The 17,003-nt window shown below is 38.3% G+C and overlaps 1 protein-coding gene across 2 annotated transcripts in view; it reads left to right on the top strand.

The window, feature by feature from the left end:
• phf21b (PHD finger protein 21B) overlaps positions 1–17,003 on the top strand; it is a 62,637-nt gene that overhangs the window by 24,011 nt on the left and 21,623 nt on the right. For both annotated transcript variants that reach the window (XM_014473771.2, XM_023350376.1), the window contains exon 2: positions 9,427–9,471. In XM_014473771.2, the coding sequence (XP_014329257.1) occupies positions 9,427–9,471 (45 nt within the window). The remainder of the gene's footprint in view (positions 1–9,426; positions 9,472–17,003) is intronic.

The following is a 17,003-nucleotide window of genomic DNA, read 5'->3' as shown; positions in this document are numbered from 1 at the left end:
TGCCCTGCAAATAATCACCATCTCTCTTGTCTGAATGCAACAGCACCATATTTCTCTGCTAGTTCAAGGCCGATCCTCTGAACTGAGGTCAGATTTAGGGGAGGAACCAACAGAGTGGCAGTGAATCGTTCTTCAGAGGGAAAATAATCCATTTGCTTAATCACGTCTCTTAAAGTGTGCAGCCAAGTTGCCTGGTAACTGAACGGCAGCAGAAACAGTCGACTTGGAGTCGTATTTAACAAAAGCAGCAGGCACAGTGTTTAAATGCTGACGTGTTCAAGGCCTGAACACACACAGAGCTGCTCGAATCATTCTGCTTTTATCCTCCAGAGAACACGACTGTTGCCTTGAATCTTTGTCCTTCTGGTTGAGTGAAGCAGCTTTGGCTGCTCTGGAATCAGGTTATCTGGTTTCCATGAATCATTGAAGACCGTTTGGATCCAGTTAGTTCTAATAATTCCTTCAAAATCGTATTTTCCAGCTTTTTAGGAAATAACGAAACCGTCCTTGTTTTTTATTATTGATGATTTCTCTTTCAGTTCATCTCATAATTATGATATTTGACGCCTTGATTTAGGAGTAATTCCCAAAGTTAAACAACATTTTCATTTTGGGTCAAATGAAGATCTTAAATGCTCTTAAAGGGCCAGTTCTGCCAGAATGTAAATGGTAAAACCCATTACAAAATGTTTAAATATTAATAAATAGTCATCTCTCCATTCATTGAGTACTTCTTGAAATTAAATAAAATTGAACATCTTTGGCTCCCTCCAGGATTTTATGGTTTTCTTTTTTTTTTGCAATCTAAATCTTGATTTTTGTGGAGCTACTTTAGGAATATTTGCAAGAATTTTTGCGATATTTGTATGACTGTAAATTCGCTAATGGATGATAATTTGACAGGCTGAGGAGCAGAAGTAGAAGAACGACATACTGCCACCTGCAGGTTGGAGTTGGCATCGCTTAAACTAAATGTGTTCAACCGTTTTTGTGGAAAATTTGCAGATAACTTAAATATACATTCACGCGATAAAAAACAGAAATCTGTTGATTTTTGCATGAATTTGTGCGATCGTTGATGTAATTTGGCAGCAAACCAATAAAAACTGCTTTGATTTGATCGATTTAAACAATATTTGAGCAAGCAATTGTTGAGACCTGAGAGACTGGGATTCAAGACTTTTATGTTGCTAGGCAACAGTACCACCAACCACCGATTTTTAATTGGACTTGGGTCTGGACTTTGACTAAGCCATTATTGCCTCAATATTCCAGGATAATTTGTGGCAGCAAACCACAGGATAAAAGCCTGTTTTGGTGTTTTTTTGTCTTCTTTTCTGGTAATATCAGCAGATTTCTGGTTAAAAACAGACAAGTAGTTGATGTTGAATAATTGAGACTCTGGTTTTTTATTTGTTTTAATATTCCTGTGACAAAAAGCAGCTGGATGTGAAATCTCACCTTATGAACTGATTCTGGAGTATTTATGAGCTGCAGTGTCGGAGGAAGAGCAGTTTGTCGTCTTCAAACGGTTAAAATGTGTGTTTGCAGGCGAGGAAGAGGAGGGTGATGTTTGGGAGAGGGGGTGAGGTGTGAAGGTGGGGGGGCATGTCCTCGCTCTGGCGGTTGGCGGCTAACAAAGAGTGCTGCGTAACGAACGGGACTTTAATTTGTTTTTCCTCGACGAGAGTGATGACTCTCAGCAGCAAGAAGAGGAGGAAGAGGAGGAGGAGGAAGAGTGATGATGGGAGATCTGAGGCAGGATGGGAGGCAGGAAAATCAACCAGGAAGTCATTTCTCCTATTTTAACTGAGTGCATGTAAACGCATCAAACCTGATATCGAGGAGGAAAAAAGGAGGGAAGAATGGACCGACTGGTGAGATGCTATGCCGTTTCCATGGCAACAGACTGAGGATGCTCATGGATGCTGGAATATTTTGATGATGGAGGAACTTCACTCAGTCGTTGGTGTTTGATGTTTGAAGCCGTGTTGATATAGAATATTCTGGAAAACGTCCCGGAGTCTAAATCTAGAATTTGGCTGCTGACCCAAATCAGCCTGATTGGTTCTGACCGGCAGCCGGCTGGTCTGAAACAAAAAATCAGTTTTAATTTCGTTAGGTTCTCTCACTTCTGATCCCAAAACTTGTCAGTGTGGAAGCCGTTACCCAGGCAACGTGTTTTAAAGTTTATTTTCAGAGTCTTTGAGGCGGTTTAAAAAGGAAGTTGAAGAAATCAAAGTGATTTTTACTTTTGATTCTGGATTTGGACCGAGAGGAAGATTTCACTCACACCAGTCCTGTTTAGTCTGCTTTAATCCAGCTCTAGTTTGTTCGTTTAGAAAGTCTAGTTCGTTTGTGGAGGTGTGACTGTGTGATCCAACACTGTAAAAAATGAACTCTGGTCCGCCTCGGTTTGGTTCAGTTGAAGTGAACTCTGGTGCGGTGTGAACGCAGTGGACTGGACCCCGCTCCTAAAGCAGGGAGTGGACTGCAGCGCAGGGCATTCTGGGCAAATAGAACCAAAACAAACGTCTGAGTCTAGTGTTGGCAAGAGAAATGGCTCATAACCTTTTACCAAAGACTAAAGAGAAATCTTACAACCGCTAAAACCTGACGCCGCTCCAGTTTTGTTTACATTTTGTGAAGAAGGAAGTTGTGTTCAGAGTCTTCTATCTTCTATTCCCGCAACTCAATGTTTACACTCAAACATGAAACTAGCTACAAATACATGCACAATTATTGAACCATATATCTTTAACAAGCATTTGTAGAGCCTCCTGCACAACCAACAATAATGCAGCAAGTGGTTTCTAGATGATAAATCAGCAATGATACAGTTGTCTTTTCCAGCAGCCATTTTCTTGACTGTTTTTAACCATCTTTTCCATTGAATAAGACATCCAATGTTTCCATTGAAGGCGGTTATATTTCTAATATATCAATAATCCAGAGGCTGAATGCATTTCCAGCTGTTTGCTGCTGTAGACGTTTGTTCAGCTGGTGATAAACCGCTCTGAGCTCGCAGTGTTTCTTCTCCGGGACTCATTTAACCCTGAGCTCAGACGAGGCGATGCGCCCTCTCTGCCCTCTGACACACATTGTGTTTCTACACGCAGTCCGCCTGGGACGCCAGCTGCTTTGTTTGCCGCTCCATGGAAATGTGAGAAAACCAATGAAAGCAGCAGAATGAGGCTATTTTTTGTGTGTGAGCTGAATAAAGATGAATTAAAATCAGCAGCCAGTAAGTTTTCTTCCTGTGAAAGCGTTCAAATTAATTCCCTATTACTGGCTTGCTTATCGAGAGCTGCACAGACACAAAGATACAGACAAACAGTGAAAAGCAATTAAAAATAAATGGAGTTTGGGGGAAAAAGTGCCTGAGAGAGAGAGTTCGTCTGCAGCCAACTTTACTTTTTTGTGTTTTTGCTGCTGTGGACGTTTTGTCACCATCCTGGGGCGCCATCAGCCTAAACGGCCAAATTAACCCAATTATTCAGAGCGAGCTGAAGTGGCGCTGCTGCCTTCAGGCGCCGTGGTTTTTCCTGAGCGTCGTCCCTGGATGTGTGTGGCGCAGACGCAGTTGGCTTCGGCGCCACACGGCTCCACGTCAGAGCGGCGCTTCAGCGCAATTTTTATTCCCCGCCGTCAAGGAAGAGGCAACAACTGTTCAAAGAAAAGCTGGTTTCCGTAGCAACGTGCCAAATATAACTAGACTCGTTCTCTGCAGTGATGAGGAGTTGTTAGACTGGAGGAGCCAGAACAAGCCGCAGTAAACAGCAGCGGGCGTTTCATCTGCAGCAGTCATTCAGCGCTGCATTTGTCCTGCAGCAGATTTAGCTACAAAAGGCGGACTGGAGCGCCGGACCCTGAACTCACCATCACTGTCTGAACAATCCAATCCAAGTCTGATATATGTCCGTAACCAGCCAACACCAAGTTCTAAAGTGAGCTCAGAACTGGCCGAAGACCAATTTTAAGGTCTGAGGCGGTCTAGTCCATGACTAAAACTGGAATAAAACCAACAAAGCCATTTGTTACTGTTGTTAATTCAGCTCACAACCAGTTCATAAAATGTTTCTTTAGGTCAAACCAATAGTAACATCAGTGTGAAACCAGTGGATTCCTAATTTAAACACCAGTCTGAACCGGCGCTGGTGATATAAAAATAAAAATACATTTTTGATTTTCTTTTTTCATACCAGATCTGATTTACAATTTTATTTTTCTCTTGTTTTTTTTTTTCAAAAAAGAAACTACAAATAAAAGAAAAATATTTTCAAAAAGTAGCTTCTGTGAGTCATACAACTGAGAATGTTTAATTACTGGAATGTAGTCATAATATTAGCAGAATAAAGAGACAATTTTACCAGTAGAACGTCTTAAAGTTACGAGAAAAGTCGTTTTGTTGGAAAAAAAAAAAAGCTTGGATGTTTTTTATTATTATTATTATTATTATTCATGTTTTACTTCCCATAACACTACTGCTTCATTATCTTAATATTACAACTTTATTCTGGTAATATTACGACTTCATTCAAGGAATTAATAAAGACAAAATGTAGTCAGGCCTTATTATTACGTTGTAGAGTTGACCTGAATTTAAAGTCCAAATAAGTAGAAGCTGTAAAACACGCTTGTCAGACAAGATGGCCGCCCTGCACTATGGAAACACAAGGAGTGGATTGATGAAAAACTATCACAATTATCCAAAAATTAAATCTTTAAAAACCAGAAATTTAATTATCGCCCAGTCCTGGTCTGACCCTGGAAACTTCAAACCAATTCTTAGTCATTTAAAACCAATCTGAGACACTTGCATCAAATCAAAGTCCAAAATTGACCAAAATGAGAGTTAAGCTGGACTAAGACGATCTAAAACAGAACACTGGTTGCTTTAAAATCAAGTCATATCTAAAGTTTCTCACATATGAACCAAACTGGTCCAGAGCCAGTTTGAAACCAGTTTGAAACCAGGCTACTGGAACAGGCAGGAGCTCAAAAAACCTTTCAGATTTTGAATAAATGAGTTTGGAGTCATTTTATGAGCAGAAAAACAGAACGTATCTGTAAATTAATCAAATGGATAATATTGCTTTTAAACAGAATAGATCTTAGATATTTTACTCTAATTGGACAAACAGTTGGATTATGGCTCAGATTAATCCAGATTAATCCAGCTCTGACCATTTGATGAAGAAAACCTGCTTCAGTTTTAAGTTTTTTCTTTCCTCTGCCGACGACTTCATCCAAAATGTTTACACAAACCAAACTCAGCTTCGTTTTCTGCAGGTTTCTTTGGGGAGATATTGATCTGGAATAAAGCTGCTGATGAAATGAACCGAAATGAGAATGAAATCTCTTCCAGCGGTGTTTAATGTTTCAGGCTGCAGTGAGAAACTCTGCAGAGATTGAGTCAGAAAATTGCTTCTTCAGTAGAAACCGGAGTTCAGTGAAAATTGGAATCCTGTGAAACATTATGTGCTGGAACATTACACGGAAATGATCAAAGCTGGGAGGAATTGCTCTTGTTGGAAAACTGAATGAGGAGCACAAAGGCTCCATTTCACTCCCAAACCTCTTTCTGTGGGAGAAAAGCCGAAGCAAACAGACTCCACCTGCAGGTTTCAAAAACGCGCTGAGAGGATTCCAGGAAGCGTTCCTGTTGTTTCGATTCAGGTTTAACACCTCCATGTTTCTAAATGATGGCTTTAGTGTGATTCACAGCCATTGTTCAGGCAGGTGAAGCCGACAGGAGTGACAGGATGATAATGATGTAAAAGCTTGAAAGAGCTGCGGCTTTTAGTTAAAGGTCTGAACACAGCGGCTCATTACGCCCATCAACGTCCATTTTTACCTCCAGATCCGATTCACTTCGTCTTAAATCCATGAAAAAATGTCAGATTATCAGTAAAATTAATCCAAAAATCTGTCAGTAAAGGATGCAAAACCACATATTTATCAGACCGTGTTTAACATATTTGGACATTAAGAGGCAAGATGCTAAAATAAATCTCTAAAATCTCCAAATATTTTCAGGAACCTGGAATCTGCAACATTTACAACCTAAAGAGACGTTTTTACTCTCCGCCCAGCAAAATAAATCCCATTAAAAACCGCAAATGTCAAATAACGTTTTTAAAAAAGTTGTTCATTTTTATTTTAAATCCTAAAAGTAGAAATAAAATTGTTTCTTTAAAGACTACAACAAATTTGGTAAACTAGATATTTATCTAAATTTACAAGATTTACATATATATTATAAGGTTTTTTGTGATTTGATAGCAAAACAGCTCTTTATTTATAAATGTTGCAGCTCCTTGGTCTAGTCAAACCCCAGATCAGAACTAGAAGAAACTCCTCAAACACCTGAAAGTGAGAATTGGCACTAACTTTTTCCCAGCTTGGAAGCACATTTTGAAGTAAAATATGTATTTATAACTTAAATATGTTTTGATTTATGTCCTGTAAATACTGTCAACACTTCCTGATTTGATGCCTAATCATGCACAGAAACGCTGAAATCTTCCCGGTTTTTAAAACTAAATCTGCTTTTTATGCTTCTCAGCGTTCAGACTGCTGACAGGTTTCTCACTCCATAATGATGTCTGATAATAACGGCTTCCTCAGGTGTTTCTCCTCCATCAGAGATAACTCTGTCAGCAGGATCTCTGATCAGCCTCTCCAGCCTGTAATGGATTTTTTTTGTGCTTGCTCCTTCGTGTTCAGCCGCAGAGACGGAAGACAATTTCATTTACCTGCAGCTAATGAAAAGCTAGTTTTCAGTGTGATAGTGGGTCGCCGCCTTCCTGCCTGCAGCTGAAATGAATGACTGGATCTTCTGCCCGTCTGCTGCGCCGTAAACTCAAACCGTTTTCCTGCTCTCTGCGGCTTCCTGACGTTTCAGAGGAAAAACAGGCAGGAGCAAAAAGAAAGAGGGAAATCTGGTGAAATCGTCCTGCTCTGAATGGCTGAGACAGGATGAGTGGGCGCCTTGGCTTTAAAAGCTTTCCTGTTTTTAGTCATTCAGAGGCTGAAAAACAACCAGTGAGTGGTTTGTTTGTTTAGTTTAGTCAGGAAGGTGTATGAAGAGTTCAAGTTCAGAAGCATTAAGGTGAAACGAAGGCAAGGCCACAGAGTTTTCTTAAAGAAAAGCTGATTTGCTTCATTCATCCCTGAACAGATTATTGGGTTTGTATCTTGGTGTTTAGAAACGTGTCTGAAAAGATTTTGGTTTGCAGAACAGATTCATTTCTTTCATTTCTTTGAGTTTGGCTGCAGAAGGAACATTATGGACCAGATGCTACTGAAAAGACGTGAGCTGATTAAAAAAGCTTTTTATGACGGTCAAATGTCCAGGATTAATGAAGAAACACATTTCTGTCCACCGTCTCTCTTCTGTCTTTCTCATTGCTTCTCTCTTTTTCTCTTTACCTTTCTTTTCATTGTCTCTTCCTCTCTATTGCTTTTTCTCTTTCCATCTCTGCTCTCTTTCTTTGTCTCTCTCTTGTTGTCTTTCTCTCTTTCTCTGTCTTTTTCATTGTCTCAATCTTTCTCTTTTCTGTCTCTATTTCTCTTTCTATTGGTTCATCTCTTTCTTTTGTCTCTCTCTTTTGCTTTTTCTTTGTTTCTCTCAGTCTCTCACCTTCCCTGTCTCTATATCTCATCTGTCTCTCTTTTTCCTTTTCTGTCTTTTTCTCTGTCTGCCTGTATTTTTGTCTCTTATCTCTCTATCTGGTTGGCTCTCCTAGATAGATATAGGTAATCTTATTGATTTATTTTTATGACCATTTCATTTCTACATTAGTAGAAAATGAAGCCAGGATACAGATCTGTAGCAAAGATTGCGTTTTGTAAAAATCAGTTGTATTATTTTTATTTTTTATTATGTTAATTTAAAAAAAATATTGGAACCCATGAAAAAGAAAATCTCCCACGAATTGATCCCGGCAGGAATAAATTTTATTATTGAAATAGATAATCTCTTCTTTAAAAAAAAAACCCCAGCATGTTTGGTGTAATTTAGGTATTATAAAGTACCTAAATTGTATTTTATTTGTGTGTGTGATACGGTTGTAGGGAAAACTTTCAGTTTTTTTGTTTTTTTTGCGAGACCTTTCTGCTGTAAGTTCACCAGATGTTCAGTGGAAGAAAATCTGAAACTTTTCTTAATCCTGGGCTGTGATTGTCTTCATGATAACTCTGTTTTGGTGGAAATAATCAGATAATAATCCTGATGTTATAATCAGGTTAATAATAATCCTGCTAATAATCCTTAGAGTTCTTGGGTTCTTCGTGGCGTAGCGACAGTATCTGAAGCTGAATGAGGCTCTGGTCATTTTCACTGTAACTTCCTCCTGCTGGAGCTGTGAATATGTGTGAGCCACACTTCTAATTGAGCGCCGACATGTGGGCACATGTTTGGTCGTCATGCTGCTGTCGCTCTGGGGACCGGCCTCTTTCCTCCGCCTGCAGCTCCTTACACCTCCTCCACCCATCAGACGGCCGCCTGTCGTTTCCTGTCTCTGACCTCCAACACCTCGGCCCGTGGCAGAAATTACTCCTCAGGCCGGCTTGTCTGGACTCGGCCTCTTCTTCGTCTCCTTAATGTAGATTGTTGATGGAAATGCTTTTTTCTTAGTATCTTTCTTTCTTTTCTAATGTTCTTTTAGTTTTTACCAAATTTTCCTCCTTGGTGTGACTACATCAACCCTTTTTTAGGGCTTGCATTGGGAGGGATGTATGATTTTAACATTTTAACACATCAGACCAATATAAACAACCAATATTTACTTCCATCTTGTTGCCATTTGTTTCTAGAGGATTGTGGGAAGTCTTAGGCTGCATTCACAGCAGCCATGTTTAGTCCGCTTTAATCCAGCTCCAGTCTGTTTGGGTAGAAAGTCTGGTTTGTTTGGGGAGGTATAATCGCGTAATCGAACTCTGGTACGCCCACAAACCTCGATTTCTGTTCGGTTGAAGTGAACTCCGCAAACCGCAACTCCCTGCTGCTACCAGATTTCCCCAGTGTGAAAAGCAATGCATACAGAACAAATTTATCAGCCTGACTGTCGTATCAGGAAAAAAATAAATAAAAAGGTAAAGTCTGGACCAAGTTTTTATTTTCAGATCAGACGTTCGGAGCTCGCAGGGTGAGGAAAAGGAAGAGGAGGAGGAGATCATCAGGAGGAAGGAGAAAATAAATCATTTTATTTCCTGATTGCTCCAACCTCCTGCTCTGCCTCCCGTTTTCCTGAGATTCAGGAATGATTTATGGGAACATTTTGCTCCTCTGGTCTTAGTTGACTTGTGTAGATTAATTCCGGTCATTTGCAGCTGCAACAGCCAATAAAACCAGGTTTTATGGAGTAAATATTAATCTCTTAAAGTAATTCTGTTGCTGAAGGTGTTCCTCTTTCTTTACAGAACCAGACGTTGTGCAAAGGCCTCAATGAGCTTCAGAACGGCCAGGTAGGCACCTGCTTTCTTCCTCTGATCAGCAGTGGTGGCCTTAAAGGGGATATGTTATGTAAAATTCACATTTTTCATGTTTCTGTTCTACCATTTGGGTCTTAACTGCTTCTAAAAATAGTCAAAATGTAAAAACAAAAAATAACACCAAACTGTTTATGGCAACAAGTCTTTTTTTTGGTGTCTGGAATATGAGCCGTATCAAAAACATCCAGAATGTAACATTACCAATCAGCAGCTACTGCCCGTTACCTAGCAACCCAAACTGAGTTTTGCCCGTTACCTAGCAACTGAAGTGGAACTCCAGCACATTTGTGTGGCTGGTTTTACTGGTATACAATGGCTGCTGGAAAAGACAAATGTTTTGTTGTCGACTTACCATCCAGAAACCACTTGCTACTTTCTTTTTCTCTGTGCAGGAGGCTCCACTTCTGCTTTTCAAAGATGTGCAGTTGTATAATTGTGCATTTGTTTGCAGCTATTTTTGTGTGTGAGTGTAAACGTTGAGTTTGAGGGCACGGCTAGTAGCAGCTTATTTGCATTTAAAGTGACAAGAGGCCAAATTATGCTAACAGCTTATTTTCTAAGAATGATTATGTTAAAAAAAATGTAATGAACATGATTTGAATAGGCCATAGGACATGTCATAACCTGTTCCACAATGCATAATAGGTCACCTTTTATGTAAAGTACAAATGAACAGAGAAAATGTCTTCCACACGTCCTTTTTTCCTAAAATAGTTAAGAATTATTGACTTAAAACAAGTTTTCATACGTTGCTGAAAAGTTACTTGTAAGTTAGTTTTACTGAGATATTTACACTGGAAACTAGACCAAAAGTGCTTGGTAAGACTTTGTGTTTTTGCAGTGAACTGGACAGAAGACGGTTAATCGTGAGCCTTTAGTCGCTGTACTTTCAGCGAGCGGCTCTTTAACGGTCTGCAGCGACTCAGGCTGCAGACCAGAGGAAGGGAGAAGTGAAAGGATTCATTATCCGTCAGTTTAATTTCAGCGCTGCGATTCATTACGGAGTGGAAGTCGATTCTGGCCTGGCGTTGCGGCTGCGCGGCGTTCTGCAGGAGAGACGAAACCTAATTAAAAGTCTGTGATGGGTGGATAATTGTTGCAGCGCAGCAGCGTGTGTAATTAAGGCTGGATCGCTTTTACAGGTTTATGTTGTAAATATACATTTTATCTCCTCAGCTGCTTAAAACAGAATTATTATATAGTTTCTGCTTACAACCGTCAAGTTGTAGGAGCTGTTTATATCATTACTGCTGTTGTTAGCTTAAGGAGGTGATTAAAGCGCTCCTTTAGTCTAACAGGAAACAGGAAGTAGAACATCTCTGATGAAAGCAGCAGAGCAACAATTCTTTCTCTGAGCCAAGATCCTTCAAAAAGCCGAAAGGAGGGAAGAGCACCTTCCTCGGTTTCCTCCCTGAGGTGTAATTAGAGCCAATCAGGAAGATCAATTCCAGCATCATAATACAGCAGAGAGGAGCTGCTAAATGATCCAGCCGGTTCCTCTGCATTTAAAGAGGCAGTACCATCTAAAATCAACTGATTGGAGCTTTAATTATGTTACATTATTATTTCCCATCAAAAACAGACCTGGAATGTTGCTTTGATTATTTCATGCATGTTTGGGAAAATGCCTGTTAGGACCTAGCCCCGCCTTCAAGGATGAAGCTCCTCCCCCACTCAGCTCCTGCAGACTAGCCAGCAACAATTAGCAGACACCTAGTTTAACTGTGCATCTGCTGAGCTCATTATAGCAGCTACGTCTCAGAGTAACTCTGGTTAAAAACATTGTTAAAGAGTTAATAAAAGAGCCATGTTGGGATGACATCCTGGAGGCGGAGTTACAGAAAGAGCAGGAGTTTTTAAAGAGACAGAGGCCCAATTTTAGAATGTTAAAATACAAAGTCCAATTTCTTTTTTATATATATATATATATATATATATATATATATATATATATATATATATATATATATATATATATATTCAATATTTTTTTGACAACTGAAATTAACATAGTTAGTAAAATCTTGGCATGAAGTTTATAAGTGTGAAAATGTCTTCAAATATCAAACCATTTGAATTTAGTTTTGTTATATTTCACATTCAAGTTGAGTCATTTTCAAGTTCAATAAACAACTTTTAAAAAGCTCCAACACCAAAAATACAACAAATTTCAAACTATGGCTTAGAAAATGAAATAAATTAATTTATTTCTCAAAATAGAGGAAAAATGTAATTTTTTTTGTATGAGATATAGTCTGCAATTATTAACAGATAATTTTTGTTTATTAATTCACTCAGATGTAATTGTAATGATCTCATCTTAAAGTCAAGCTGTGATCGCTGCAGGTTTTGTCACTTTGTCAGCCTGAAGTGTAAACAGTTTGACAGAAAGCAGAAGTAAAAGATGCAGTGCAGGAAAAGCAGACTCGGATCCAGCTGAGATGATGGCCGCCGCCATCAGAGGGACGAATGGAGAGGAATAAATGTAAGAAAATAACCAGGAGACCCAAAATAATCTTTCTCCTCCTCCTCCTCCTCTAAGCTCCTGTTTTTTCCTTGGAGCACAGAGTGAAAGAAGCTAATCTAAGGCGCCCCGCTGCAGACGTGGAAAGTGTTCACTTCACATCCACTCGGCCAATATTTACCTGCTGGCTCAAACCAAACGGCTGATCCTGGAAGCTGTCGCGTTCAGCGAGGCGAGAAGAAGATAAAGAGAGACTGGCTGCAGAGAAACGGAGCTTCATACCTGCTAAACAAACATAGATACGCTTTCAGACGGTTTCAAAATGACCAAAACAGAGTCTGAGGACAAAACTCAACCTTCAGAGGTTCCTCTGTTCTTCCTTTAGGCTTCCTGAAGGTTTTTCTTGCTTCAGCAAAAACACTTTTGTCTGAATAACTGTCAAATAATCACAAACTTGATTTTCCTGAGGCTAGATTTTAAAATTTTCTCAAAAGTGTAGTGTGTATTTTTCATACTCAACCCCTTTTACTTTGACACCATAAAATAAAATCCAGTAAAATAGTCTTATAATCAATGAATATTTGAAAATTTAACCGTATAATTCCAGATATCCTTTGAAGGTTTATTATTTCTAGATCACACTGCAAGATTTCCTCGTCTTATAGTCTTACAGACGCCTCGATTATCGGGATTAAGACTGACGCGATTAATCCGATTAATCAGTTATTGAAATAATCATCAACTAATTTAGCAAACCTAATTTGAAATAGAATTGTCCTCTGAAACGGGGGATTTCTTCATCATTACAGCTGGAAACACATGAGCCTGAAATGATTAATTGTGATTAACCGATTATTGAAATAATCGTCAATAATTTTTAATCTGAATACTCCATTTAACGATTAATTGATTACTAAATTAGTTGCCGATTATTTCAGTTGATTAATTGTGATTAATTGTTTCAGCCCTAGATAGAAACAGTCCCCAAATTGATCAGCAGAAGAAGCCTAATCATCCTTTGCTGATTTAAATTGATATTATTTTATTTCACCGTTATGAACTGTTTTCTTAAAGAGGAAACGGATACATCAGGAACACCATCTGTTGGGTTATTCTGGGAAAATCGTATCATCTGTCATTCGATGCGTTCGTGTTAACGGATCCTTCTGAGTGATTCAGACTAAAGAAATCATCGCCTCACCCTCCCCTCATGAAGACCACCCACCCCAGTGCATGTTGGGATGTTTCCTCTTCGCCCCAGGCTGAAGGAGGGGGGTTGTTGTCGGGCGGAGAGCGTCCCTTTGTCCGCTTCTCGTCCCTCTGGACGCCTGCAGGAAGTTCTCGGATGTCTGCAGAGACGCAGACGGACCTGCCTGCAGATGTTCACGTTTCTTCAACACAAACTGCGTTTTAAAACGATCCCAGAGTTTCTTTACCTCTGATTTAGTGCAAAAGTTTTCCTCCAGGTAAATGCTGTAAGCATCTGGTTCTGGGATCTTCTGAAAGTCTTTATGACTCCAGATGTTCCTGCTGGTGTTGGGATGAATCCAGATTCAGTCTGAACACATCCAGGATCCAGATTAGGATGTTAGTCTGAGTGTTTTTTGTTTCTGCTCTTTGTCTGCCTCCATTGTCTGCAGGAGTCCATCTGCTGGCCTCCTCTTCCTCCCCCTCCTCTTCCTCACTCTTCCTGGCCCCTCAGTCTGCCTCCCCGTCCTCCTTCCTCTCGGAGTTCAGGAGCATCGTCAGAAAACTTTATAAATCTCAAATATTTATTTATTTTGACTGTTTAACACAAACACATCAGATAGCAACAATTAGGACAGTGGTGCAAAATTTTAACTATTGACAGACCACATAATTCATAGAATAAAATTAATTTTTCCCCATTTTTTAAATGAAATCTCTAAATCAACAAAGATCCAAAACATTAAAAAGGCTTGGGACTGTTGCCTTATTGAAAGAAAAATAGGAAATTTCCAAATTTTGGGGGCCATCTGTTGTTTTCTATTTTGTTGACAAATATTTACCATTCTTGACTTTTGGTCAGGGGCCGAAAAAAAATAAAAAATTCTAGGGCCACAAATGGCCCCTGGGCCACACTTTGAACACCCGAGAATTATGATTGTTTTAAAGACGAGTTTGAACACAGACTGGGTTTAGATTTTTATGAAAAAGCGCTTAAAATAAATTAAGCTCCACTTTTTGCGTCTATTTTGTTTTGATAGTAAAATTAAAATCTACTTAGTCATTGACTTTGTGATCCATATGGCAATGAACACAAATTTAGCTTTTTAAGTTTTATAAAGAACAAAAATGTTTTTATGTCCAATCTGTCTGTTTGCTGTTTTTTTTCTCATCTTATTTTTTCTATATTTAGATTTTGTAAAGGGATTGAGAAAAAAAATATTACACAATTCTTAAAATATTGTAAAAGTAGCACCAAAAACGTTTGACATTTTAGCTGTCAGAAGGAAACATCTCCTGTAGCAGTCTGTATCGCAGCGGTTTTGAAGAAGCGTCTGACTGAAAACACTGCTGCATTCTTTATCATCTTGTTTAGCTGCAGTAATGAAATAATCTGTTGAATAATTGATGGATTAATCAATTTACTGGATACTACATGTGAAATCCCAAGTTTTTCTTAGGCCTCATCCAACTTCATTTATTTAAATGAATGTAAAAACTAGAGTCGGGTTGTCACAGCTTCTTCCTGATGAGATGTCAGAATGTTTTAGTCTCTTGTTTTTATATTTTTAACATTTCATCTGATTTAAATTTGTTTTACACCACAGTACGAACAGCTGCATTTAAATTTTAAATGCCTGTGGGAGACTTCAGTCTAATTTAAGGAAAACTTTCAGTAATAACTTAAATATTGATCTTTGGAGATTTTTAAGATTTTTTTTCTCCAGGTGTCATCCAGAATCCAGCTTTTAGTTTCTCCTCTCTCCTGGCTTGTCTGTGTGGAAGATAAAACATTCAATCCATGGCGTTTGCTCAACAGATGTCCTTAATCCCGGCTAATCCCGGATGTTAAACGGTTGTTTTCTCTGTGGCGGAGCGTGGGGCTCTGAAGCTTCCCAGTTGGTCTCCCTCACATCCCCTCTGGTCCGTTCAGATTTTACATTTCCTAAAATAAGATAAACCCCAAAGTATTTCCCTAGACAGACACTTAAATAAATAACTCAAGAACTAAAATAAATACATCAAATTAAAATATGAAGTTAATTAAATATTCTATCATGCTTTTACAATGTCAGTCAAAATATTTTTATTTGAGAGGTGAAATGAATAAATGATTTTATTGTTTGTGTTAAAAGTGAATGCTAAGAAAAACAAATTGTTTCATAAAACACATTATCCATCCAATCTAAATTCAGAAAGTGAAGATCTTAATGGTGGAGGAAAGCGTTAGATCTGTTTGAGAGCAACAGCTTGGAGAACCAACAAACCGGCAACCTATGAAGGGATTTAAAAGCTCTCTGTGGTGAACCCAGTCTGCCTGTATCTACACACACTTCAGTGAAAACTGTAATCCAAAAAACAAGCTGGCAGCGTTTAGACAGGTGTTTAAATTTCTGCTCCAGTTCTGACCTGCATTTTTACACTGTTGCACATAGAAATGTGTTCTGTGTCTCTCTGACTCTGTCATAGGAATAGTTTATATTAGTGAACCATTCAGTGATTATGCCTGGAAAATCTAACTTTTCTCCACATAAATTGGTATAAATTTACCCTATTTTCTTATCTGATTAACTTTATGCTCACAAACATCATCTGAGTTGCCTCAGGAAGTAAACAGTCTGGCTCTTTACTTCCTGCACAGAGGATCTTTGGGGAAAGTAAAAGAGCTTACTCTGTTGCGTTTTCATTAAAAATGTGTTTTCTAACAGGGAAAAAGTCTCATCCTGATAATTCCTAACAGTTTTTAAAAGATCTGTGGCTAAAAAAAAACCATTTTTTTAGAAAAACAGGCTTTCAGTATGTATAGGCTTTTTATTCTGACATATATTTAGTTTAAAATAGTTTAAAACATATTATGTTCAGTTAGACAGAATTAAAACTATTTTTATCCGATTTTTCATTTAAAAAAGTGGAAAATATTCAGTTTAACTTTAACCTATTTGATCTCTAATTGAGCCAGTAATTCTTTGTATTACGTGGATGAAGCTCCTATTTTTTCTTTTTCTTTGTCGTCTGCGGTTAATAAAAGCGGAGCGGAGATTCACCTCTGCTTAGCGCTTCGTTTCAGATGTAGTTTGACCTTCTCTGCTCCTTGCGGCGGCCGCCGGTCGATATTCTGAGCTTTGGCTCAAGGTTTGAACTGTTGGCTTCACAAATAAATGTTTTCATGACGGCGATGACCTCCAGCCACATCCTGCTGCTGCAGCAGGTTCTGATCGGGCTGTTTGGTTTCTGATCCACGCTGAGGAAACTCCAAACTAAAACAGTGGAAAGATAATTATAAAATATGTTATAAATAAATAATAAAAAAAGCATACAAATAAAAAACAAAAAAATAAACTAAATATATAATAGTATAATGTGCAATAGTTGTGGGTCTAGTAGTAGTAGTAATAGTTATATGAATAATAAAAGAATGAAAAATAAATGCTAAAAACTGGCAAATTTAAACTACGTGTCACAAAATTCATTAAATGAAAAACAAATTTTTTTTGTAGTTTTAGCTGCTCAATAATATTTTTAAAAATTATTAAATCTTTAAAGAAACACAGAAAAAGACTTTAGATTGTTGCTATGATAAAAGAAAAACTGAATTTCTAAATCAGTTGATTTCTGGTTTGTTGGACAAATTTTTACTGTACTTCACTTGTAGTCGGTGCCCATCAAAAATTATTAAATGGGCCAAGAAATGGCCCACGGGCCACACTTTGAACACCCCTGCTATAGACAATATATAAATATACACAGTGTGCAAACTTTATTATTGATTTAAAACTGTAAATAGTTAAAAAATAAAGTAGCAAAGTAATAATTAGTAGAGCGTGTTATGTAATTAGATTCTTAAACATGTTAG

The sequence above is a fragment of the Xiphophorus maculatus genome, chromosome 17 (assembly GCF_002775205.1).
Source record: "Xiphophorus maculatus strain JP 163 A chromosome 17, X_maculatus-5.0-male, whole genome shotgun sequence".
Lineage (NCBI taxonomy): Eukaryota > Metazoa > Chordata > Actinopteri > Cyprinodontiformes > Poeciliidae > Xiphophorus > Xiphophorus maculatus.
This window is presented reverse-complemented; position numbering and strand designations above follow the sequence as displayed.